Source organism: Dysidea avara, chromosome 8, assembly GCF_963678975.1.
Source record: "Dysidea avara chromosome 8, odDysAvar1.4, whole genome shotgun sequence".
Classification (NCBI taxonomy): domain Eukaryota; kingdom Metazoa; phylum Porifera; class Demospongiae; order Dictyoceratida; family Dysideidae; genus Dysidea; species Dysidea avara.
In genome coordinates, this window is record NC_089279.1 from 19,198,058 (window position 1) to 19,223,949 (window position 25,892).

General features: G+C 35.8%; 2 protein-coding genes across 6 annotated transcripts in view; one reads left to right on the forward strand and one right to left on the reverse strand.

Annotated features, from left to right (window-relative positions):
* Positions 1-8,288: 8,288 nt before the first annotated feature.
* Positions 8,289-25,892, reverse strand: part of LOC136264458 (uncharacterized) — a 96,603-nt gene continuing 78,999 nt past the window's right edge. The window contains exons 1-7 of one of the 5 annotated variants that reach the window (XR_010705129.1): positions 9,685-10,165; positions 9,477-9,636; positions 9,280-9,354; positions 9,190-9,218; positions 9,007-9,099; positions 8,537-8,601; positions 8,289-8,477 (exon numbers count right to left, since the gene is read on the reverse strand). Coding sequence is in view for 3 of the 5 variants with exons in the window: in XM_066059204.1 (XP_065915276.1) it covers positions 8,545-8,601; positions 9,007-9,099; positions 9,190-9,218; positions 9,280-9,344 (244 nt within the window). In the remaining 2 variants the exon portion in view is untranslated. Of the gene's footprint in view, positions 8,478-8,536; positions 8,602-9,006; positions 9,140-9,189; positions 9,219-9,279; positions 9,355-9,476; positions 9,637-9,684; positions 10,166-25,892 lie in introns of those variants that run through there. The other 4 variants (XR_010705128.1, XM_066059204.1, XM_066059205.1 and 1 more) reach the window with 4 other exon arrangements.
* LOC136263648 (putative adhesion G protein-coupled receptor E4P) lies at positions 15,154-24,520 on the forward strand. Its single transcript, XM_066058289.1, has 16 exons — positions 15,154-15,192; positions 15,284-15,324; positions 15,382-15,505; positions 15,556-15,644; positions 15,702-15,813; positions 15,898-16,054; positions 16,118-16,184; positions 18,614-18,680; positions 18,731-18,828; positions 18,894-19,020; positions 19,068-19,109; positions 19,174-19,281; positions 21,635-21,744; positions 23,733-23,769; positions 23,922-24,309; positions 24,369-24,520. The coding sequence occupies exons 1-8, from the start codon at positions 15,154-15,156 to the stop codon at positions 18,645-18,647; spliced, it is 663 nt and encodes a 220-aa protein (XP_065914361.1). The 3' UTR covers positions 18,648-18,680; positions 18,731-18,828; positions 18,894-19,020; positions 19,068-19,109; positions 19,174-19,281; positions 21,635-21,744; positions 23,733-23,769; positions 23,922-24,309; positions 24,369-24,520.

Below are 25,892 nucleotides of genomic sequence, written 5' to 3' on the forward strand. Positions count from 1 at the left end.
ATTTTAAATTATGCACTCATACTTCAAAGTTGGGTGTAGCTATATGATGCCACAACTAAAAATGATTGCAATCTAACCTGATGAAGTACATTACAATACCTATTAAGTCAGGTGAATTAACTAAGTTATCAGGTAGGATCGTAGGGAGTTACAAGTTGAATAAAGTGCAGGAGAAATGAATGGTATTATAAGTTAATTTACTGATGAATCTGTTGAGGTAGCTAACAAATAGTAACAATAATAGCTATGTGAAAAGATCATGCAATATAGATCAGTTTGTTGATAACTTGTAAACCATAGTGATAACGGCATTAGTTCTTCTGAGTGATTGCCATGCAGTTAAGCTGGAACAACATGGAGTGAAAAGAGTATGTTGAGTAAATGTAAGCAAAACAAACAGATAGCTAATAACCTTGTTAATAACATCATTTGAAACAATGTGATTTACAAAATCAGTAAAGGTGAATTGCAGCAACTTCTCATAGCTCACACTCGGTACACTAATTAGAACACTTCACCCTTTTGTATACAATGTCGGGTTTCCACCGTGAAAAGTCAAAGTCACTATTTCTTAGTAATGATTGTGCACGATTGCTGACAAACGAAAGACAAGTACGAATTCACAAAAAACCGGGAGTACAATGGTTCATAGTTATGCAACGAAGCCTAATATTTTCAGTCATAAAGTGACGAAATATGGTCACGTGCGTTCTTTGTTTTAATGACAATGAATAAGCTGTAGTAAGCTTGTGAAGCCAAAGGTACGCCATATACACATACACACATTCTTATGAACTTTTATAGAGGTATATATGACGTACCTTTGGCTTGACAAGCTCATTCATTGTCTTTTAAACAAAGAACGCACGTGACCATATTTCGTCACTTTACGACTGAAAATATTAGGCTTGGTTGCATAACTATGAACCATTTTACTCCCGGTATTTTTGTGAATTCGTACTTGTCTTCTGTTTATCAACAATCTTGCACAGTGATTACTAAGAAATGATGACTTCGACTTTTCACGGTGAAAACCTTATAAGTGTGCAAAAAGAGGAAGAAAAAAACCCAAGAAACTTAGCCAATTTGTGAAGTCGCATATCTCGGGAACGCTTGAAGCAATTTCACTCAAATTTGGTATGTGGAGTACTGAATTTGGCAGGCGTATCCACAGCAAAAATCATCTTGTTTTATCAAGGAAGCACAGAGCTACAGAGGTGTGAAAATTGTGTTTTCATTCTTCCTGTCAATATACTCATGGGTGTTTCCGCCCCGGCTTCTTGGGCCACACGACACAGTACCGTGTCTTACTGTATATAATTACAAATTACCAGCCATTAGTGTACAGGAATGTCTAAGTTCCATGCTGGATTATAACTACCATAATGTCATTAAATAACAGTTGTTGATATTAGACATGGCCAGCATCAGCTGTATTTTTAGCTGTACATTATGCCATCATCTGCTGCTGTACATCAGCTCTACATCAGTTGTATTTTTGTACATGCATGCAGCGGTGTTTTATGTATTAAATAAATTCTGTAATTTAGAATAGTGAAACTAGTGCAGATCTCCTCAACAACATAGAATATGTTGGAGTCTTGTTGGCCAGATCATTATGCAGCATATCTGGTGAATCAGTCAATGATACAATAGAAAGAAGCAATATTGGTACGATTTGTTGTGTTATTATTGTACAACTTATTCTGGTCCTTATTTAGTATTGAGTGCTCTATTAGTAAATGAGGATGATTTAGCTGCAATCAATGATATAAGAATTCCAGATCTATCAAAGTTAACTGTGGATACTTTTAAACACACAGCTGAAATTATTATACCCTCTGATCTCATAACAGACCAAGGTATAGTTAACTGCAAAATACAAGACTATGAATTTTAGTGTATTCCACAAAAAAATAAGCTACGTAGATCCAAAAATCAAAAGCTTAGATTAATTTGAACTTTATATTACTCTGCGTGTGGTCCATACTATTTTTAGCTAATGGATGAAATACTTTTAATCATACAGTACAATAGTACTGTATAGTAGGGACCACAAAGGTTTGGGCATGACCCATGAAAAAAAAGCAGCCTCACTTTTCTGACGACAATGAAGCAGTATTGGTTGGATAAAAGTAATCCCGAACAAGTTCTCAGGTTGACCCAAAATGCTTTCAACAAGTTGCTATGATTTAAAAAAAAATTATTAAACATAATTTTATAGTGACTGACTGACTGACTGACTGACTGACTGACTGACTGACTGACTGACTGACTGACTGACTGACTGATGCCTTCACAGACAAATATAACTCAATAATGGCTAAGGTTACAGGCTTGATTTTATTTCACTGTTCAACGTCACTTCAGCCAGACACATGCCTTTTTGTATACCGCAGTACATACGATGCATTCTTCATGGACTTAACAGTGTCCTCCTAGCTTTGTGTCCCATTCATCTTTACTGATAGCAAAAGGTGTCAATTTGGTGGTAGCTTCCCTTCGTAATGGAAATTGTCCATATTTTCCATAGTAGCTACTTTTATTGCAGTGGTGCTTTTCAAACAGTTCTTGATTCGTAATGCTGTGTAACGGATTGAACATAGCTGACGATGAAGCGTAATGGATGTGGTATGCGTGGGTTTACCAGTCATTTTTACAAAAGAAAGTTTACAAACAAGCACACAAACAAGTGCACAAAAAAAAGAATTTTAAACTAGAGTAGGGACCATAGCACATCGATAAAAAGTACTGAAACAAGCTGGTGTAGTGCATGATATCAAATCACAGTAAAATAGTAAGAAGTGTTATATCCCTACTGTGCATTTCCATTATGGTATCTTGAGCACAGTAGGGATATAACACTTCTTATTATCTTACTGTAATTTAATATTGTGCACTAATCCAGCTTGTTTCAATACTTTTTTCACAATGTGCTATGGTCCCTACTTCAGTTGAAAATTCCAAAATTTTTTGTGTACTTCACTGATAAATATTTAACACAAAGGATACTGAGTTGATGTTATGTTATTTCTAAAAACCAGGCTGCCATACAGTTAATACAGGCAATTAATCAACCATGTATATTTTGTTCATGCTATTGCTATTTATTAATTCATCTAGATAATTGGATTTCTAAACACTGTAATTTAGCGAATTTTGTAATTCATGAAATATTTTATAATTACATTGCTATGTGCTAGGCATGCGTACATTATGCTGGAATAATTTTTGGAATAATCGGTGGTAAAAAGAATCAGGAATAATCCCGGAATAATAGGGTGATCTTCCAGAATAACTAATTAGATTTCACACATTTTTCGTGTAGTATCGCAAAAAAATTCGTAAAGGAACATCCACAATCATAAATCGGGAAAAAGATCGAGATACTCTAATAGAGCAGTCACTTACCCCAATAGAACAGTCAAACAAATTTAGTTGTAACTGCTCTATTAGAGTTTGTCGATCTTTGGGTATAGTTTTTATGCTTGCAAGTGGTTATATTTTCAGCTGCATAAGAATATTCATTTGACTTTTACAATTCCAGGAATTACTCCGGGAGTAATTTTGGGAATAATAGGTGAATAAAAAAGAATTGCCAGAAAGAATAATAGATAATTTAAAAAGCATAATGTACTCAAGCCTACTATGTGCTGCTAACAAAGCATAAGTATAACAAACCACTTTAAGCAGCACATTACGCATAGAAGTATCTTCTCATTTGTTTTATAGTGTCAATCGGATTTTTTCATGCAAATTGTTTAGAGAAAGCCTTGAGGCTACCCTTCTTTTTCATGTGCGTAAGTACGGGTAATACTCCTTTCAATTCGAAAGATACACTATCTCTGGTAGCCCAAGAGGCTTTCAATTCGAAAGATACACTATCTCTGGTAGCCCAAGAGGCCTTCAACATTGTTTTGAAGTTGTTAAACATCTATAAAACCGAAAAGGAAGACTGTTCATGAAGAGTTGTCATACCCATATTCTAAACCACCAAGAAGCCAACCACCGCAGAGAAACATTTAAGTGAGTGGAAGTTTAATACAAACCTAATTTAGCTTTTAATTATTACATCCTGGCTGCTTTTTACCATTTAACAATTTTGCCTACGTGGGTGTGTACGGACAAACATAGATAGGTAAGTACACACACACACACACACACACACACACACACACACACACACACACACACACACACACACACACACACACACACACACACACACACACACACACACACACACACACACACACACACACTTTTACGAAAATAATTTCAGTAAACAAGATGCATGTCCAAAGCTGGCCTTCAGCCAACTGTGAATGCGTGCCTGTTGTTTTTTTTAATTGTATGAATATTCTAAAGTACCTTAAAATGTACAGTAAAATGTTTCATATGATAGCAGTGTAGAGGTTGAGGAATAAACTCTGACTGACACTCAATCTTGCATTGTCTTTTACAAGCTGAAGTTATGTGGAGTCATTTTATGGTGTGAACCTTCAACTGACTGCAAGCAGGCTGTGGGTGCACACCTGATTTCCTAAATATGATTCATGTATTTGCATCTGTGTATGTGTGTCTGTCTATACCACATTAGCAAACACTTGTCATGCTAAAAACAGCAAGAGTGCAAAACAGGACTACACACTTTATAAAAGCACAAGTACACAAAAAAAATTGGAATTTTCAACTAGAGTAGGGACCATAACACATCGATAAAAATACTGAAACAAGCTGGAGTAGTGCATGATATTAATCACAGTAAAACAATAAGAAGTGTTATATCCCTACTGTGAAATTCCATTATGGTATCTTGAGCACACTAGGGATATAGCTAACACTTCTTATTGTTTTACTGTAATTTAATATCGTGCACTATACTCCAGCTTGTTTCAGTACTTTTTATCGATGTGTTATGGTCCCTACTCTATAGTTGAAAATTCCAAATTTTTCTGTGTACTTGTTTGTTAATTTTTTTTGTAAATAAATTATCATGACTGGTGAACCCATGCATACCGCATCTGAAATGGAACCACGTGCCCCAATTATCATCTGAAAAGTGAAGTATCCATTACTCTTCGTTGTCAGCTATGTTCAACCCGTTACACAGCATTTCAAATCAAGAACTGCTCGAAAAGCATCTCTGCAATCCACGCATACCAAAAGAAAGAAATGGTACCGCACACCCTAGTTATATCAATCATCGTCTGAAAAGTGAAATATCCATTACGCTTCATTGCCAGCTGTGTTCAACCCGTTTCACAGCAGTATGAATCAAGAACTGTTTGAAAATCACCTCTGCTATTAAAATACCGACTATGATAAATACAGATGATTTCCGTTACTTAAAGGGAAGCTATCACATGCTATTGCCAAATCGACACTTTTCACTGTCAGCAAAGATGGGACACAAAGGAGGACACTGGTAAGTCCATGAAGAATGCATTGGTATGCCATATGGCACCTGTCAGGCCGAAGCGACGTCAAACAGTGAAAAAATCAAGCCCGTAGCCTTAGCCTGGGGGGTAGCCAGCGCCCACGCAAAGGTGTACGAGAGTCCCAATATTTAAGTATTTCAAAAATATTTTTGTATTTAATATATATCTGTAAATACAATGTAATTCTAATTTCGATTTTTATCGTGATGTTTTTACCTCGAGTTTTTGTACAAGAACATCTGAGAGAGGGATCAGAGGAACTTCAGAAGAGACATGGGTGTACTTTGCACTGTCAATTTGAACTGCTGTACTGTTGTATAGAGCAGCGACTGTAATTGAACTCATGAACGAATGAAAACGAGAATAACCTATCTTGTACGTGGTTCGGTATTTGGGATTTCTGAATATTTAATAGATTTCTAATTGGATTTCTCAGATAGTGTACGAGAGTCCCAAGACGTTGGCTACCCCTCACCTTAGCCGTTATCAAGTTACACTTGTCTGAAGGCATCATTCAGTTACTTACTTACTCAGTCAGTCAGTAGAAATTCCATTAAATAAATTATTTTTAAAATTCCGTAGCAATTTTTTGAAAGCATTTTGGGTTGATCTGAAAGCTTGTTTGGGTTTAGTTTCAATACTGCCTCATTGTCATCTGGGAAAATTGAGGCTATTTTTTGGGTGATGTTATTTCGTGGGCCACTCCTACTCCTTTGTGGTCCCTACTATACACTACTATTGTAGTGTATGATTATTAATTAATATCTTGAAAGGTAAATGGTTCTCCGTTTCAGTTCAAGATGTAAATTTTAACAGGCACCTGGATGTGAAAAAAACAATGGGCTTGTATTTTTATAGGCCATACTAGAGATAGCAAACCCCTTGGGTTTACAGGAGGCATATGTATACAAAAATAAATACAATGACTCCGGGCTGATTGCTCATACGTGCTATATACTCATCCACCTCTTGATCCTCTACTGAATTGAGCAAAAATTATGTCTCTACCATAATTAGTTTATATTGAAGTCCATTAATAATGTATTTTGTATTTTATATGTAGCCATACAAGTAATCAGTACATTCAGTAGGAACATAAATAATAGATTACCAAGTAATATGGAAAAGTATGTTGATAATTTATTAACTGATAATAGGTGTGCATATGCTCATATATATGCATTAGCAAATCATCAGTAGGAGTGACCCTAAGCAGTCAGTTATCATTTGATATCACAAGAAATAGACTGAATTTTCCTAATGACAAAAAAGTGACATTACTTTTTAACATTGATGGGTTGTCAGTGAGTTGACAGATATGTGAATGTTTTGTTGTGTCCATGTGAAAACTGCATGTGCCCAGATAATGCAAAATAAGATACTACAATCAATCCTTGGATCCCAAATTCATTTTTATTAAATTAATAATTTTGTTGTAGCTATGCACACATGTGACTATTCTATTAAAGTGACTGCTGTATTAAAGTGTAGTCACTATTCCATATTTTCACTGTGTTATTATTATAAATACAGTTAGTAACTCTATGGCTGTAAGTGTGATTTCTTTTAAACCAGAAAGGTTTGAGCTATGATGGTTAACCTATACGCATACTGATTTTTAAGTTATTCCCATAAGCGGTTTACTCTGTAGACATGACAACAAGTTGGCTTTTTTAATGCAAATAATTGTCCATATCTAAGCTTGCACCAATTATGCTGGCATAATTTTGAGCATAATAGGTTAGCAAAAGCATCAAGCATTATGCCAGCATAATAAGATGATTTCCAAGAATTTTAATTAAAATGCGCAATGCGCTCACCAAAAATACTGCACAACATGAACAAACTGCACATTATTACTGCATTTCATATCAAAAACCTTGCAGTGTTATTATTTTTACTATTTCTTGACTGATTATTCACACTTTACGGAAATAAGGTCGAGATACTATAATAGAGCAGTCAGGAAATACAGATATATCAAGACTCATGGTAGTGAGTCGCGCGGCCAAGAAACTACAAAGCGCACGCCCAATTAAAAGACGCGCGGCCACTACTGTGAGTTATTTACGTGTAGGGCCGGTTTCGCAATATTAGTCCTAGATTATGCAACATCTCTCAATAGATTTGTATTGTGTTACGTGATAAAAAAATCTTTATGAGTCGTCATCATCATAGTTTTCTTGCGACCTAGCTAAAATATGAAAGTAACCATCGCAAAATAAAAAATAGGCGTATTTCACTTTATTTCTCTACCTTATGTTACAACTACTGTCACGTTATACCAGTCAACATAGCCGTGTTTGTATAGTCCATCTAGCACTGACATTATCCAATCCTGGTTTGCCTATACGCGTATTTTCTTCAATCAAACCTCTAATCCCTACAATAACTTTTAAAGACACGACGTGGACACAAACTCTATTGCCTGATAAACAAGTTGTGACAGCGTGCTGAACCGTAAGTTCCCTAGGGATGGCATTTTAAGCAGAAATCTTTTAAATTCCATTTAGTGCCACACCCCATGCGAGCATTTATAAATTTCCAGTTGTCTTATGGTGTGAAGAACAAAATCACTAGCGAAGGTGCTTTAAGCATACTCTTCAATTCTCTATTTACATGTAATTTTTAATAGATTAACCACAAAGGCTGGTAAGGTGAATACAAAAGGTAACAAGCCTTTAGGGGTTACCACCTCTATGTAGTGTGTACCATGTAGCTTGTGTTGTGGCTTTCATAAAGTATTATGCACACACAAATGGTGCAACAAAATTTTGTAATGGATTGCTCGAATGTGGTTGGTGGTGTTGTGGCTCGAATGTGGTTCGTGGTTTGCCAGTGACCATGTATGAGTTGGGGTTGTTCCACACAACTTACACAATATTCAAATTTCATGATGGCCATGAAAATTTCTTGCCATATGGTAAACATACAACAATGTGTAACAACGTTAATCAACATCACATCAAGACTTGACTAAAAATAGTTCCAACAATAGTGATGATTTCTTGTATGTCAGCATGACGATACTGAGACCTGTAAAAGAATAAGCAGGCACTGAAGTTAACCTTAAATTAAACACTCATGCAACTGACCTGGAACATCAGTCGCAACACCAAAAACACTTGTTTCGATATCTGATGACACAATCCAGCAGGCACTGAATTAAAAGAGAATGTACAAAAAATCAATATGCCGGGCTGTATCAATAATAGCATGGATAATCAAATGAACAAAAATTATATCCCAGGCTAAGTGAATGAATAACATAACTGTTGGGTAAGTATGTCAAACCTGAACATTAGGACATTAGTCAAACAAAAGTACGCTATCACAACTTGGTCATAATACAATGTTTGTACCACTGGACTTCACACTGGTTGCCCAAAAATTGTGCCATTCCGGGACAACAGCATAATTATGAAACAAATAGTTACAACACAGAAGGCTTACTGTTGCACTGTCTACACTGATATACCATAATTTAAAAACATAACAGGTGGGCATTAAATACAACATCTGGGTACTAGGAAAAAATCACTAACATCACAACATGTAAACTGACCTGGAAATTAACACCCTTGATGCCACTACAGTCTACACTGGATATTGGTTTGAACCCATCAACACTATGCCCGATACATCTGAGTAGACTGACCTGAAAATTCACATCACTAGTATACAGTGATAATTGATAACTACAAAAACAACAATTGCAATAATACAATTCTTCTGTACGTCAACTGACCTGAAATTCATGACACTCGATACCGAGACCTGTAAAAGAATAAGTAGGCACTGAAGTCAAACCTTAAATTAAACACACATGCAAACTGACCTGGAATATCGGTCGCAACACCAAAGACACCTGTTTCGATATCTGACGAAACAATCCAGCAGGCACTGAATTAGCCTACAAAAACCAACAAGCAGGTGTTAAATACAATACACCTAAAGCCTGGAATATGAAAAATATTATATAAGCATTATTCCACACTGATATAGTAATAGATTATAGGATGTTGTGGAACTTGCCTAAACATGTAAACTTGAACATGAGGACAACTGCATAATCTGGACACTTGGAATTGTCCAATACCTGATGAACAAGTTGGTACTAATGACATTCACTTCAACATTCTATCCCAGTTGGGTGAATCTCTTGTAACTGAGTAAAAAGGTGTTTATTTTCCACCTGCAACCAAAGTTCTACATTTCTGTGGTTGAGTGTACATAAACTGACCTGGAAAATCAGTATGCCATAGGGGTATGGAAATGGTTCCTTTCCTTCTGTTGTGACATTACTTACAGCTGACTGGTAAATGATCATCAATGTCCCCGTGGACCCCGACAATGAGTATATCAATAACTTCACAAGTTGGAATGAATTTCCTTTCAACATCTGGTGGACAGGTCCAAAGACCCTATCGCACAAACACGGTGAATCAGTGTGTGGCGATGTGACACGTTGCACAAACTTCACTCCTCGTTTCGTTAGCATTCAAGACCGGCATATATCATAGAGTACCTCAGTATTCTTGACTCTTACTTCTTCAAGCGTTGCTCAAGCGATGTAGTTTCTCACGAGGGGCTCGAGTTTCTCATTAAAGTCGAGCCGATTAAAGTACGTCTCACCATCCAGTTACATTCTTAAAGTTAAACCATTCAATTTAAACCACGTATCACGAGTGTCCGCTTAAGGTAATTAGGGACTTTCCACGAGATTTCCCTTAAATAGATCACGTGTTAGTTGTCAATCTGGTGGATTCTGGTGGTATACATGGTTCAACAATGCGATAAGCGTACTTTAATATAGTATAAGCTGTCAATAATTGTTTGTGCATTGCTAAACTAAGTTATTTTTGTGTGATAAGCATGCTTGAGGAAGGGTCTGGGGGACGAGACTAATGTTTTGACAGCAGTTGATGATGGCCAGGCAAAGAACTGCGAGAAGAACTACTGTGATAGTGTGATAGTAGGGAAAAATTCCCACCCCTATAGCTCTGCCTAGGGGCATTAACTAGCATTATCTACAGCTACTGTATTATGTTGCTGATATGTACATCCGGGCCAAGAATAAAGGTGAAAGTGGTAGTAAGGCTCAATCCTATTATTCTGCTGAACAGGCAAGGGAGTCTGGGACTCTGGGGGCATGTTCCCTTAGGAAAGTATAAGTACTACAACTTTTTTGTTTTAATTGCTTCATCAAGTATAAAAATTTCAGTCAAAAGGTGATGATCGAGGCTCTGGTCTTATGCACTGGTTGTAGTGGTTGTATCGATACTGCACTGTGACATCCTTGAGGGGTTAGTGCTGGCATTGTCCATGGCAATACTATTCCATCTCCCCGAGTCTTGATGATTGAGTCCTCCATTCCTTTCTCTGCTGCTCCAATCCTGAAGTTGTGACCACAGTCAAAAGGTGACGATCGAGGCTCAGGTCTTGCATCTATACTGTACTGCAACACCCTTGAGGGGTTATATAGTACCGGCATTGTCCATCGCAATACTGTTCCATCTCCCATATACAAGTCTTGATGGTTGAGTCCTCTGTTCCTTTCTCTGCTGCTCTAATCCTGAAGTTGTGACCAAAATATTAAAAAATGGTTATAACATGATAAATGATTATGATGATAACAATTACAAATGTATTTATAGCTGTGTAGCAACTGTGAACTAATTAGGCACTTGCAAGTTTAATTAGGTGTCTGAAGCATTTAACATGCACAGATATGAGATATATTCGCCACATGCAGGCAGTAAAGATAGATTTACTCTAATAGAACAGTCATACTACACCGTAAATTCATACTTCTGAATTTATGGTGTTATGAAACAATCATTATCAGTGGCGGATCTAGGATTTTTAAAAGGGGGTTTCTGAAAGTTTGCTGAATAAGGGATCTGATGATATTTCTCCAGAAATTTTTGAGATTTTCGAAGCTCTGAGATCGGATTTTAGGCTACTTTTAGTTAGCTATTACAATAAATCTAATGTTTTAAACTGCAAATACTATAACAAAGATGGGAGCTGTAGCTTTGATTGTTCTATTAGAGTAGTTACTTGACTGCTCTATTAGAGTATCTCGATCGTTTTTAACGCAGTGGCAGATGAAAAGTGAAGTATTGCTGAGGGTTTAATAGCTATAAAATGGTGCCAGTAAAGTGCAACTGCATGCATGCTACTGCATGAAATATAATAGTATAATATTATAGCTGTTTGATATGACAAATTGTCAGTACAACAATGTTTATGTATTTAGACTGCTACTGAGCTAAATTTAAAAGGGGGTTTCTGTCGAAACCCCAGAAACTCTTCTAGATCCGCCACTGATTATTATGTATGGATTTTACTGACTCTCCAAGATAATATTCTGCATTAATGTTAATTGCTCATTTCCAAAAAAATTACCTTTGGGCCAAATGTAGAGTCTATCACTGACAAAAATGAGTGATATCCACCCCAAAAACACCTTCGCTGTAAAAAAGGCACGCCCAAGAAACTACAAGTACCTGGAACCCAATGTAAAAAACAAAAAGAAAAAACAGCTCAGCTGAAGTGAAAAGTAACTGGTAACTTAAAGAACTGATATCTGAAGCGGCCAAGAATACAATTACTAATTTAAAAGTTTAATCCATGCAAGAACACCTTGGCTATAAAACAGGTGTGTACATAAAAGTAACTGGCAACTGAAATGGCTGATATCTGAAGCAGCCAAGAATGAATGGTCATATACAACTAATTCAAAAATTTAACACTGAACCTTTATAATTCAGCTGTGTTCTATATTCACTCTTGCTGCATCGTAAAGTAATTTCTTTTAACTCTAATTGGCTGGTAACTTGGCCGCCTTTTTTAATAGTCAGTATAATAGAGCAAAAAAAGGTGGCCAAATTTCCAGCCAATTAGAGTTAAAAGAAATTACTTTACGATGCAGCAAGAGTGAATATAGAACACAGCTGAATTATAAAGGTTCAGAGTTAAATTTTTGAATTAGTTGTATATGACCATTCATTCTTGGCCGCTTCAGATATCAGCCATTTCAGTTGCCAGTTACTTTTATGTACACACCTGTTTTATAGCCAAGGTGTTCTTGCATGGATTAAACTTTTAAATTAGTAATTGTATTCTTGGCCGCTTCAGATATCAGCTCTTTAAGTTACCAGTTACTTTTCACTTCAGCTGAGCTGTTTTTTCTTTTTGTTTTTTACATTGGGTTCCAGGTACTTGTAGTTTCTTGGGCGCGCCTTTTTTACAGCGAAGGTGTTTTTGGGGTGGTTCTAATTAAACAGTCAGTTCTCGAGCATAATCTTGATTTTGAGAGCATAATTTTGAGCATAATAGGCTGGATTTTTTAGCACTGCTGAAAAGCACAATAGGCAATTTTCAAAGCAGAATTGGCTCAAGCCTATCCATATCTCTATGACTATTAATCATATTTACACCAAACTTGGTACATGATTGTGCCACAATACACTCTTAAAATTGTACCAAAGCTCAAGAAAATCAAGTTTCACATTTGCATTTTATAAGTTTTTGTAACATGTACGAAAAGAATAATCTAATCACCCCAATCCCCCTAAATGAAGAAAAAAGATGAAGAAATTTTGAAGGCTCATATTTCACCATGCATTAGGTAATCTTCCTCAAATTTGGCATGTGGTGTACTGAAGGCAGCGGGCATTTGAAGCATAAAAACGATTCCAATTCAAGCATGGAGCACAGAGCTACATATAGTACACATGAAATTGCATTTTGTTTCTTCCTGTAAAAAATATACTGGCGGTGTAATGTGCCAGCTTTCTTGGCTGCACGACACACTACCTTGTGTCTTGATAAGGATTCCAATGTGATGACAATGACTGAGAGTCCTGAGACCATAACTTCACATGTTGTATGACAACAGCTGTTTATTATTAGAAATGTGACCTTATGTGTGTTATGCCTATTAGTTATGCTTTTGAAAGTCATGCTGTTTAATTTTATAGGCCTATTTATACAGATTTGGTAATCTGATACCAAGAGTTTACTCTTGCTGATACTCTGGTTAATCTTTCACTCAGATGAACAATACTGAATGTATTTGCTTAAGCTGGGGAGGTTGTGGGATGGATGCCTGTGCTTCCCTCTATATACATCTACTATAATTAAAGATAAATACAGCTATATGTGTTACAATGTGTATGCTTTGTATACTACATTGCAATCTGCAAATATATGTATATAGCCCTTAAGGAGCTACACCTTGAAAATTTGGGGCATCTGTCCCGAATGTCCCACCATTGATGAATGTCTCTTTCTATATGACATAACTTATAAAACTGTAAGAAGTTGTTTGAATGTCAATTAGTTATATAGTAAAATATTTAGGGAGGGGAAGCTTAGAAAATTTTGAGACAGGAAGTGTCTCAAAAAAAACAGCTAATTGCAAGCTGTGATGCAGTCTTCAATAGCCTGGGTGAAGGAAAGTTGCAAAATCAAAAGTGACAGCGAAGAAATGACTGCAGTGATGTTAACTGTTAATAATGCAAACAGCTACTATATTTTACAATTTTTTAGTATTGATATCATTGAAGCCATTTCTTGGTTGCCACCTTTGATTTCACTACTTTTTCACCTAGGCTATTGAAGATGCACCCTTTTTGCACACCTTGGCTGTTTTGTGTGGATTTCTTATCTTTTTGTACTCTATATGGCCGCCATAGGTTGGTTTTGTGGTTTATTTTTACTCACACATCTACAGACACAGTGATGACGGAAGTTATAATTGTATTGTTTATATGATTTATTGGTAGTATTATTGTAATGTTCTAATAGAGTGCACATTTCTTTGAGGAATTCCAATAAAACGCACATATCTAGAACAATCAAGAATTTCCATTTGTAGATCTATGATAGTATAATTAAGTAGATTTTAGCTAGAATTTTCATTTATATAGAAGTTATTAATTAAGGTGATCAACCATGATAGTAGTGGCTAAGTAGTTAGGGATTTGGGTGTTCAGTATGGAGGTCCCTGGTTCAAACTATGGTAGGTCATTTTTCATGCATTTAAAAAAAAACTTTATTGCGACTGTTCTATTAGAGTATCTTGACCCTGTGATTTACAGTTGTTTGACTTTTGCTTTGTAACTCTGTAGTTGTTGCATTTTCATTTTTCTAACCATCAAAAGGCACTGTTGATGACCAGCCATGTACACACCACATTTCAAGCTATTCCCCATAAGCAATTTACCCTGAAGCAGTTTGATCAACCCTTTTTTACACAAGAAATATTCATAGCATCACAGACACTTATTAGATTTCTTGCAAAATTTGTACATGAATTCAACACTTTATATTTTTATCTGTGCCAAATTTCAAGTTAATTGAATTGTGCCTTTGCATTTCATATAACCAGTGTGTATAAAGAATAATCTAGGCTAAGGTCTACAGTAGCCTAGATTATTCCTTTCACAAACTTTGCAAAACTTGTTATAAAATACCAAATTGAAACCCCTAAAGGTTTCTTCGTCTATATCAAGACACATGGTAGAGTGTCGTGCAGCCAAGAAAGCCAGTGCATCACACTGTGTGGAAGTTAAGAAGAAAAAACAACAACAAAAAAAAAACAATTGAATCTTTGGCCACCAATATCTCACAAATGGCTGGAGTGAATTTAATCAAATTTGTTGTGTAGCCTACCCTACCTAGCAGACAGCTATAATACAAAATGGTGTGCTTTGGAAAAGAGACCATGGAGCTACGCAGAGTACCACATTTTCTTTTCAATATATGGTGTGACTCAGCTTCCATCTGCAAATTACATGCTTATTTACGCATGCGACTCTTAAATCTTACAGGAAAGCTTAAATACTTTTTGTGTATTCTGGGATTTTGAGACGTAAGTTAATTTGTTAGGCACTGAAATTTTTGTAACTTCTTAAATTGCTATTTTTAGAGGAGGCTGGTCAACTGAAGGAGTTGCTACAACACAACGCAATGAAAACTTTATCCAGTGCTCAAGCTCTCATCTCACTAGTTTTGCAGTGTTAGTTGGAAGTGAATCTGGATCTGAGAATGAAGTATGCTTATTTATTTACTAAACATATATAAACATTGCCTTGTCTTACAGGAGGAAGCACTTTCATACATTAGCTATATTGGATGTGGAATATCCATTACCTGCCTCATCCTGACTATTACAACAATACTATTGTTAAAGTATGTACTAAAATTTGCTTTGTTTCAGTAATATACTCATGTCTGGTATGTATATAGGAACAAGGTATTTGATGGAATTCAGGATTTTGTTCATTTTAATCTTTCACTGTCACTCACATTGGGATTGATCACTTTTGTTTCTGGAATTGAAGCTGCAAATAATACTGATGTGAGCATTATTCATCACTGTTTTTTAATTGAGCTGCATAAAAAAATAATAGAGTGTTGTTACGCATTTTGTATATATACACAGGTTGGTTGTGCTATTGTTGCTGTAATACTTCACTACACATTCTTGGCTGCATTTTGTTGGATGCTTTGTGAAGGAGCTTTTCTTCTTACACGGTTCTACTTAGTGCTGTATGAAGGGTTCTTCTTAAATTGGAAATTTTATACAGCACTAGGCTGGGGTATGTTGTAATGTTAAGCAATTTATTGCTGGTATCTGTGGTTCAATGTTATCTTTGTTCAAGGACTACCAGTACCAGTTGTAGCAATATCTTTTGGTGCTGCCCACAGATATTATGGATCAGATCAAACGTTAGTTATGATTAGTTGTGACAGCACCATTCAGTTTCCACACATTTGCCATATGGCATGTGTATTCAAAATAATAGTTCCACAAACTGTGATTACACACTTTACCCACCCTAGCTATGTAACTATTTTCTCTAATGGGAGAAGTGACTGTTGTTGATAAAAGTATACATACAGTATAGCACAGTGTTTTACCAGTATCCAATACTGGAGAATATGATGAAACACTCTACACCTGATACTATTTTATGTGAATTTTATTCTACCAGCAATGTGAAATTTTTGTCAATCTTTTCCATCTATAATCTTTAGTTTGCCATAATAGTGATGTAATTTTTGTCAATCTTTAGTTTGCCATTATATTATGTTATGTGCACTGTATTTGTTACAGTAAAAAAAAAAAATACAGACTGCACATTAATCTCAATAGTAGGATGTAATTGCACTGTAAAGCAGCCAAGAGATAAAAGAATTACAGAAAACATTAAAGTGTGACTGTGAAAAATAAATAGCTAATCAGGTTAGGCCACTCCAATTGGTAATTATGTTTCTGGTCCACCGCCCGCATCCTTTTTTGGAGAATGTGAAATTTCAGAAATACATGGGAAAAATGCCCGCATCAACTTTTTGAAGAACCTGAATTTCAGAAACAAATATTGGGCCGCAACAAGTATGCTAAATCTAACTATCTAAGTATTTTATCAGTGAAAACCTGCAAGAAATGGGCGGAGTGTATAGTACAGATCGATATACTCTAATAGAACATTCAGTGAATCACAAAAAATACTCTAATTGAGCAGTCACTTCATTGTTGCTTTGTTGCTGAATTCCGCCCGCCCGCACCTAAAACTGATTTTCAAAGGACCAGAAACATAATTACCAATTGGAGTGGCCTTAGCCAATGATAGAAGTCTTCATAAGTGCAACAATGATATTTCAAGTAGCTGATCAGATTTGCTGACATAAAAGACCTTGAAAGTGCAGCAACTAGTTATATCATAAGTAACCAATTAGCAGTGTTGGGCAAGTTACTTTGTAAAAGTAACTAGTTACATATTACATATTACTTGCAACAGAACTATTTAGTTACAGTTACATATTACCCATAAAATAAAGTAACTGTAATAATATTACATATTATATTACTTTGTGTCCACAGCCTTAAGCTGTCACGTGTGAAACTACCACCTTATTACGTGACATGATTGCATTGTTGGACAATGTGCAAATCTTGGTTATAAGTAAGAAGCTAGTGAATAAGCTTCATTCAGTAGGCCTTGTTACTTCGTTGTGGTTAGGCGTTACTCAGAGGATTACTAACGAGATTAGTAACTTCGTTACTTTTAGTAATAATATTACGTCATATTAGACTCGTTACAGTGATTATATTACTTAGGTAACGCGTTACGTTTGTAAGTAAAGTATCTTGCGTTATATTACCTGTTTTCATAGCGTATTTCGTTATATTACTTTGTTACCACAAAAGTAATAATATTACATAACGCGTTACATAAGTAACGCGTTACTCCCAACACTGCCAATTAGATTCAAAAGCCATTTAAGTGCTGATGCAATCACCAGTTAGAAGTTAATGATCACACAGAATTAGATAGATGATCCACCTCTACAAAACATAAATTAAAGTACTTGTAGCAGTCAAAATTGCACTTGGCTTCATCTCATCCAAGTTTGACTAAATACTTCCCAATTGCACAAAAGTCTTGAAACCTGTTTTGTCAAATATTGTTGACGTTAGTGATTTAATAACCAACTAATTGACTAATTTACACCAAAAGTTTTCTGATAAAATGAAACCATGGTTAACAATGCTACAGGCTGAAGTTTTTTCTAATTTAATGTTGGTCCCAAGATGCACTATTTTGTATGTTGTAATGCGTTCACCATGACCTATCTTTTTTGTTCAAATTCTTGTGTTTTATGTAGTTACTAACTCATACAAAATACCATCTGCACTTGCAGATTTAGGAATTTAAAAAGATGCAACAAATTAGTGCTGAAATGAATAGCGATTTTTACTATTTGAACAGTTGTGAACAAAATGACCGAATGTTCGATTATTCTTTAAGCATGCATTTCTGTTGAGTAAGTACTAAAACCTTTGCTAGGATGCAAGGTAAAGCCAATAGAACTTTTACAGCATAAATATACCACTTTGTTTACAATCTTAAGTTTCAAGGCTGGCTTTATCCATGCAATCACAGTGTATAAAATGCTAACAAATATTTGAATGGAGTGTTAACAAAATAATCGAATAGTGTCATGCTGACTGAATAGTCAAATAACCAAATAATCGTTTCAGCACTATTAAACCAGTATAAAAAAATCTAGAAGTTTAAATTCTAGTAGAAATTCTAGCAATAAACATTATTAAATACATCACTCACTAAAATTTCATCTACATCTATTTCTAGATGCTGGCTATCTGAGGATGATGGCACAATATAGGCCTTCGTTGCTCCTATGCTACTGATAATACTGGTACAATGTAATACCATCTTGGTACTACTATCTAGGTAAATTTTTTGCAGATCAACTTTATTTTCCTATGTGCCACGTTATGGAAAATTTATCAGAGTAAGCGATTCAAGTTGGCTGGAGTACAATCTTCAAAAGCTGCTACTGTAAGGTATATAAGATAATATGAATGCCTATAAATTTGAGAATGTATACAAACTGTATATATGTACACAGAAGTCTTATAGTAGGTGCATTTGCCTTGCTCCCTATACTTGGTACTACATGGATCATAGGACTATTTGCTGTCAGCAGACGTACCATTGTGTTTTCCTATATATTTACCATCTTAAATACTTTTCAGGTAAACACCATACATAATACAAAGTTATTTAAGCTAAATAATTGTAGGGGCTTTTTATCTTTTTATTTCATGTATTGCGGAAGAAAAAGGTTAGTAAATAATGTCAGCAGAATTTCATAGAAACATGTCTCTATTCAATTGACATTTGTACAGTATATGAAAGCTAAAAGCTGTAAGCAACAAGGAGACAACTATAAGAAGCAGAGCAATATTCAAAATGATAGAAATTGGATATTGCAAACACAAGCTATTAAATCAAAGGTGCTTCAATATGCATAATTAATTCAGCATTCTAATGTTTTGAAATTAAGAGTGGATGTAATGTCTTAATAGTTGCCTTATGCTTGTCTAGGAGCCTAGTCCAGTCTGTGGATTTAAAAGAAGTTGAATTCTCTACAGAGAGACTAGTAATGTAGCTGAATTCTTTACAGGGTCACATGTAACATAGCTGAATTCTGTACAAATCATTTGTAGCTGAACTCACTACAGGGTGACTTGTTACACAGCTGAATTCTCTATAGGGTGACTTGTAACATGGCTGGGCTTAATGTGTGTAGCTAAACCTTACTAAACAAAGAAATAAATACATTCTTTTATTATGCAGTGCTGGATGGCAAGGGCACTTCATTTAGTTCAGAAAAATATTATTTGCCACATGAGCATTCTATTAGGGTGACTGTTTTGTATTTAAAACACATCAGACCATCACAACTGTATCTGTAGATCATCACTGTAGATCCATGCCATTTAACGGCACTCTTCCCAATCCTGCAATAATGGAATGGTCACCATCGTGGATGCTGCATTCTTGCATTGAGCATCAATAACAATTTTTTTCTGAATTAGAAATTGCAGGTTGCGTGTTATTACACACGTTATGATTAAACTTTTGCATTATATATAATTCCCAAGCTTTTATCCCATTTTATTTACAATTTCAAATGCTTCAAGCTACGTATAATGGATATCGGCTATATATCCACACAATGATTTTCAACTTGTTATTTACTATAATTCATTTGCCTTGCAGGCATGACAAACATTAGTCTTTTTATGAATCTCAGTTGTGAACTAGCTATCTGTGCTTAGCTTTTTTAATTGCTATGATTCCATAGCTTTGATTTCTACGAAACCACAGAACACTGAGGTATGATAGTTACTTGGTATTTAAGTCAACCGATGAACCTTCTTTATGTGTGCCAAATTTCACAACAATAAGATAACACATTGCAGCTTTGTAAGCATGCAAAAGATGAAGAAAAAGTAAAAAAAACAGAAACAAAAAAACAACAACAACAACAAAAACAACAACAACAAATTAAGCAGTTTTTAGGCTTGCATTTCCAAAATACCTACTAAAAATTGATGAGGACTACTTAAGATGGAGGGCATTTCCACAAAATAATTGTCTCATTGCATAAAAGTAGTGCAAAGCTATATTATCGGGGGTGGAGGAGACAACTTTTTTGGAGGGGGGTGGGATTGGGATGTTGGTAGGTGGTGACATGACTTGGTGTACAAAGCACACTAGCATGCAATTTATGGAGGGTCTGGGGACATAGAACTATTGAAAATTAGACCATCTGACATTGAATCTGAGAGCAATTTTTGAAGAATACTATTTATACAGGTACTAGCTTGATTGCTGTATTAGAGTGACTGCTCTATTAGGGTGTCTTGAGGTTGTATTATTGTTATTGTTATTAGCGCTTTAGTATCCAGTTGACCTGCATCAGGGTCTGGGGGCACCTCCAGGAAATGTTTGAGAATATATTCTACTCAAAATTGTGATTTCAGCAATTACCATAAATATTTAACTGTTATATTAGTAGGGACGCGTCTATTTTGCCGGAATAATTTTGGGAATAATATATAGGTAGTAGAAAGAACTAGGGAATATTCCGGAATAATTGGATGAGTTCTAGGAACAATTAGTACAAAATTATACATTTTCTTGTAGTGTGATGCAAAAATCTATTGGATACAACACTGAAACAGTGCAAGCATAAAAAATGGTAAAAAGATCGAGATACTCTAATAGAGCAGTCACTTATATTCTAATAGGGCATTCAACTTCGTGACCGTAATTCTAATATAGCAGTCACTTATCTAAAACTCTAACTAATAATGATAGTTTTTGCACAAATTACAGGAATAATTTTGGGAATAATAAGTAAATTTAAAAAGAATTGCCAGTAAAAGATAATTAGAAGGCTAAAAAGCATAATAGACTCCTGCCTATATATTAGGGTGACAATTCTACTAGGGTATATTGATCTTGATGCATTTAGAGTAGAATTCTAGTTGATTCACTAGAATTGCAGGTAGCTATACATTTTGCACAATTGTTCAATGACAGCTAGGGATAATTTTAAAGGGGCTAAGCCCCTCCATAATCTCTTTGAGAGGACCTACAGCCCCCTCCACCCTTTTCCATTGCCGCTGCTACATTTGCATGAAACTTGCGTTATTGCTCTTCCTGCTATGCACTGGTATGGTATGCAGCTTCTTGGGTCACATGACACACTACTGTATGTACCTTGATCTATTAAACTGTATCATTTATAGTAGTGATACATAGTAATGTATGCTATGTAGAGTTATTTTGTTATAGAGACCAACAGATTTTAAAACCCTTGGCTTTGCCTTGGGATTTTAAAACATGAAGACATGAGTGGACGGTCTCTGTTTGATTTAGAAAATAGTGGAGGTGTATTTATACTGGTAAATTGATTGATTGTGGGTTGCATATCTTGCACAAAATGTAAACTCACAATCGGTTTCCATGTTGTTATCTATAATAGAAAGCAACTCCACTGTTTCTTAGGGAGGCATAGCAATTCAGTGATCATTAGTGAGATCTGCAATAATACTCAGGACACCATAGATCATTAGTTAGGTGTGCTGCATGTTGATTCCCTCAACTGGAGACGTGCAGATCATACTGCTAGGAGACCTTTAACCATTGTAGAGAACTTCTCCAGAGGTCTCTTAGTGGATTTTAAAGAACTTGTTATCTCCTAATAATTCAGCGCCTAAGCCAAAAACTGTTCACTTTTTGATAAAAGCACCAAATTTCTTATGGGGTTTGTAGCACGTGTACTACAAAGTGACTTTAAAAATGAAGGCAAGTAAGATGTCCTTTGGAATGCTATTTTTTGGACCTTGTAAATAAAACTATTTGTTTACATGGAAAACAATCAATATCCTATTAATCTAAAGGTTGAATCATAATTCCTTGGAAAATAACATTTCAGCCATTGGCTGAAATGTTATTTTCCAAGGAATTATGTTAAAGTTTTGCATTTCCAATGCATACAGATCCGTAGTATCATGTACAAGGATCATCCTGATGTGTATTGTTTATTTATCGAAAGTGTACAATAAAAGTTATCGAATGATGAAGCTTTAATTAGCTACAGGTGGACATAAAATTATTGACTTCCTCTGTATGTGGATAAATCGAACAACTATCCTTGCTATATTGATCAACTCCAATTAGTATTGTAGAGACAATTTGATGGTTTGGTATATACTCTGATATTCCAATGACTTATGTCCACCTGTAACCATATAAAATTTCATCATTCAATGACTTTTGTTATATACTTTCAATAAAGAAATGATACTCATCAGGATGCAATGGCGGATCTTCAAAAATTACATATAAGATCGAGATACTCTAATAGAGCAGTCAATTACTCTAATAAAGTAGTCACAGTGTTCATGAGGCAGTGTAGCTTACCTATGAAGCTATAGATAAGGATAAGGATTTTATTTTATATACGTGATAATATCATATATATATTTGGTAAAGGATAACTAGCTATTATTGTTGTGACCTTTTTTTTTCTCTTCAACTTTTTCAGCAAGGTGCACCCCTCTTTCCAAATTCTGGATCCGCCCCTGGGATGAACTTTGTACATGATACTACAGAACTGTGTGTGCATTGAAAATGCAAAACTTTAATAAAACTCCTTGAAATAGCATTTTCAGTCATTTTGTTTACTACCAGGCTGAGAAAACAATTTGTTTCATGTGGCATTTAATGAATCATCATGTTGCAGCTGTAGGATTTGTACTGGTCTAATACTAGATCCAGCTTTTAACTAATAGGATGTTAATTGTTTTACATGTAAATAAATTGTTTATTGACAAGGTCCAAAAATAGGGTTCCAAAGGACTTTTCACATGCCTCCCTTTCTAAGTCACTTAGTATACATGCTACAAACCCCACAAGAAATTTGGTACTTTTAACAAAAAGTAATCAATTTTCTCAATTAGAGGGTCTTAGGCACTCAGGGGCAGATACAGGGGGACAAAGGGGACTCTTGACCCCCCTCCAAAAATTTTTAGTATACCAAGATCGAGATACTCTAATAGAGCAGTCAAAGTATTAGAACAGTGTATAGTGAGCTATTTAAGGATTTTTATGTACTTTATCAGCTATAAATGCATGGTTGGTGAGGTGGGTAGCTATTGTCAGCTGGTTGTGACCTTTTTTTTTGGTCTCACCTTATCAAACCAGAAACAGTGTAGTGCCTCAGTTCATTTTTGACCCCCCCCCCCCCCCTTTCCATAAGTCTGGATTTGCCCCTCTTAGGCTCTGCATTACAAAAATCAAAAACAATTTCATGCATTGTATTTTCTAATGACTATTAGTTACACCTTACTATTTACAAAATTAAGTATCACATGCTTCTCATTGTTAGGCTGAAAAAACCAGTGAAACTACCTCATCATTAACAGGTACAGTGTACTATATATGCTGAATTTACATTTGCTTCCAAGTATGCATTTGGATACATTACATGTAATAATATGCAGCACTGTATGCATATGTATCCAAATGCATATGTGGAAGCTAATGTAAATTCAGACCACATTATCTTTTGATCAAGTGGATTAGGGGGCGTCCGATGAACTGGCTATGGCACGAGGTGGAGCTGTAGTCACTGATGTTAGCGACGAGTCCAGCGGCGATGGAGCTGTCCCAGGTGACAGTGATACCGTGCGTGGGCCGAGGCAAGTGACCCAGTTCTAGAGACGACCCTGACGGTAGCCACTAGTACTGTAATGTCACATCCTGTCACTTTGCTGTCTTGCCCGGAACACCCGTTCCTTGAGGCGGTCCATCCCCCGGCGTGACAAAGCCAGCTCCTTGCCTGCTCAATCCAGCAGTCAAGCTTCCCAAGGACGACAACCCTCTCCTTCCTCAGCAGGCGAGAACAACGAGTACCCATCTTGAAGACTCAAAGCCACTGCAACTGGCGAGATTTCTTACAACAGGTATGAATTACTGCCAACGTGTTCTGCTCACGATGCTGCGCATGCATTGTTCTTATTAGAGCCCACTGTTGCATTCTAATATTTTGGATACTTGCATGGCCTACGCTTCACAACATTGACTGTATTTAATAACTTAAACTTTATAATAAAGGACTTATGAGTTGAACCACAAGGTAAATGTATTAGTTACTTGTGAGGCGTGTCACTTTATGATGATGTGTTTATACTATTTTTTACTGCCATAACTTCCTACTGGTTGTCTCTGGCATGCTATTGTGAATGTTGATTTGCTGATGAGTACATGCATGATAATGGTAGATACAAGAGTATTTACATATAGCAGTGGTCTCTTATTAGTAGGTACCTAGGCAGACACCTTAATTCTCACTTTTTTTAATATAACAAGTAAAATTTAAAAAAAAAACAAGAAACAACAATTCAGTACATGTGATGGAAGCACCTGACCCTCAGATATTGCAAGGTCAAGTGCTCCAATAGTCACTGGGCTGCCATGATGAGACCTGGCTCCATGCAAGTAGGTTACAGCTGACCTCAGTAAAGAAAAAAAGAAATATTGGTGGAGCATCTAATCCAGGACACTACATGCATTAGCTATGTGTGAGGCACACACATTGGTCACATATGATGTTCTGTCTTGGGTATCTGCAGGCTCTCACATGATTTAATTTCACTAACTTATGAACTTCTCAACAAGGCACTACAGTACTCTAAGGCCAAGCAAACTTGATTGCCTGCCCGCATCCCTTTTTGCCCCACTGCCTCTAATTAATTATTGCTGTTATTAATTACGTGTACACTTAATTATTTTGATACTAAGAAGGCTGGCTATTATTTTACAGCACAGAAAATGTCACTTGCACCTTATATGGTGGTAAAATGTCAGTACTAGTTCTTAAAAGGCTTTAGTTAACCTTTATAGTAACAGACAGCTTGATTTGGAGTATTTTCTTTAATAATGAATAATGAAAAATGGCACATGGAAATCTAAATTTTTGTGGATGAGAAACAAGTAATCAAGTTTGCCAGATGTAAAGGCTAAAAATGGAGAGAAATAAATGAAAATAGTCAAAGAAAGTGCAATTTTTATAGAAAATGTTCTACTGAGAGGGGACCTCACTCATAAGTAACACTACCATGCAGATACAGTGCATGAAATTTCCATGAAAATAACCATGAAATACCCATGAAAATATCTATGGTTTATCCCATGAATTTTAACGTTTCATGGGTACTGCACCCATGAAATCTCTGTAATACCATGAAATTACCATGATAATCTGATCGATAGATGTATTTCATGGCCCATGAAACAACCCATGGTATAACATGAATCGACTTTCATGGTACATTTCATAGGGGAGATTTAACATTTCATGGAAAAATCATAAACGTTTCATGGCATACTTCTCTGGTAGTGATATAAACATGTCTCACTAGATTTTAGCCTTAGATCTCACTCCAAGTGCACTTTTCAGCCAGACTGAAGTACCTAGGAGAGATCTCAGTCAAAACACTGATTATGGTCAAACAGTACCACCTTAACGTTACAGATGTTATATAGC

What these genes read in the sequence shown, in the direction of transcription:
- LOC136263648 (XM_066058289.1), top strand. Translation starts at nt 15,154, where the DNA reads ATGGTGTGCTTTGGAAAAGAGACCATGGAGCTACGCAGA. An exon ending in TTATACAGCACTAGGCTGGG is followed by an intron (nt 16,055 to 16,117) that starts GTATGTTGTAAT and finishes TCTTTGTTCAAG; the next exon opens with GACTACCAGTACCAGTTGTA. An exon ending in TATTATGGATCAGATCAAAC is followed by an intron (nt 16,185 to 18,613) that starts GTTAGTTATGAT and finishes ATCTATTTCTAG; the next exon opens with ATGCTGGCTATCTGAGGATG.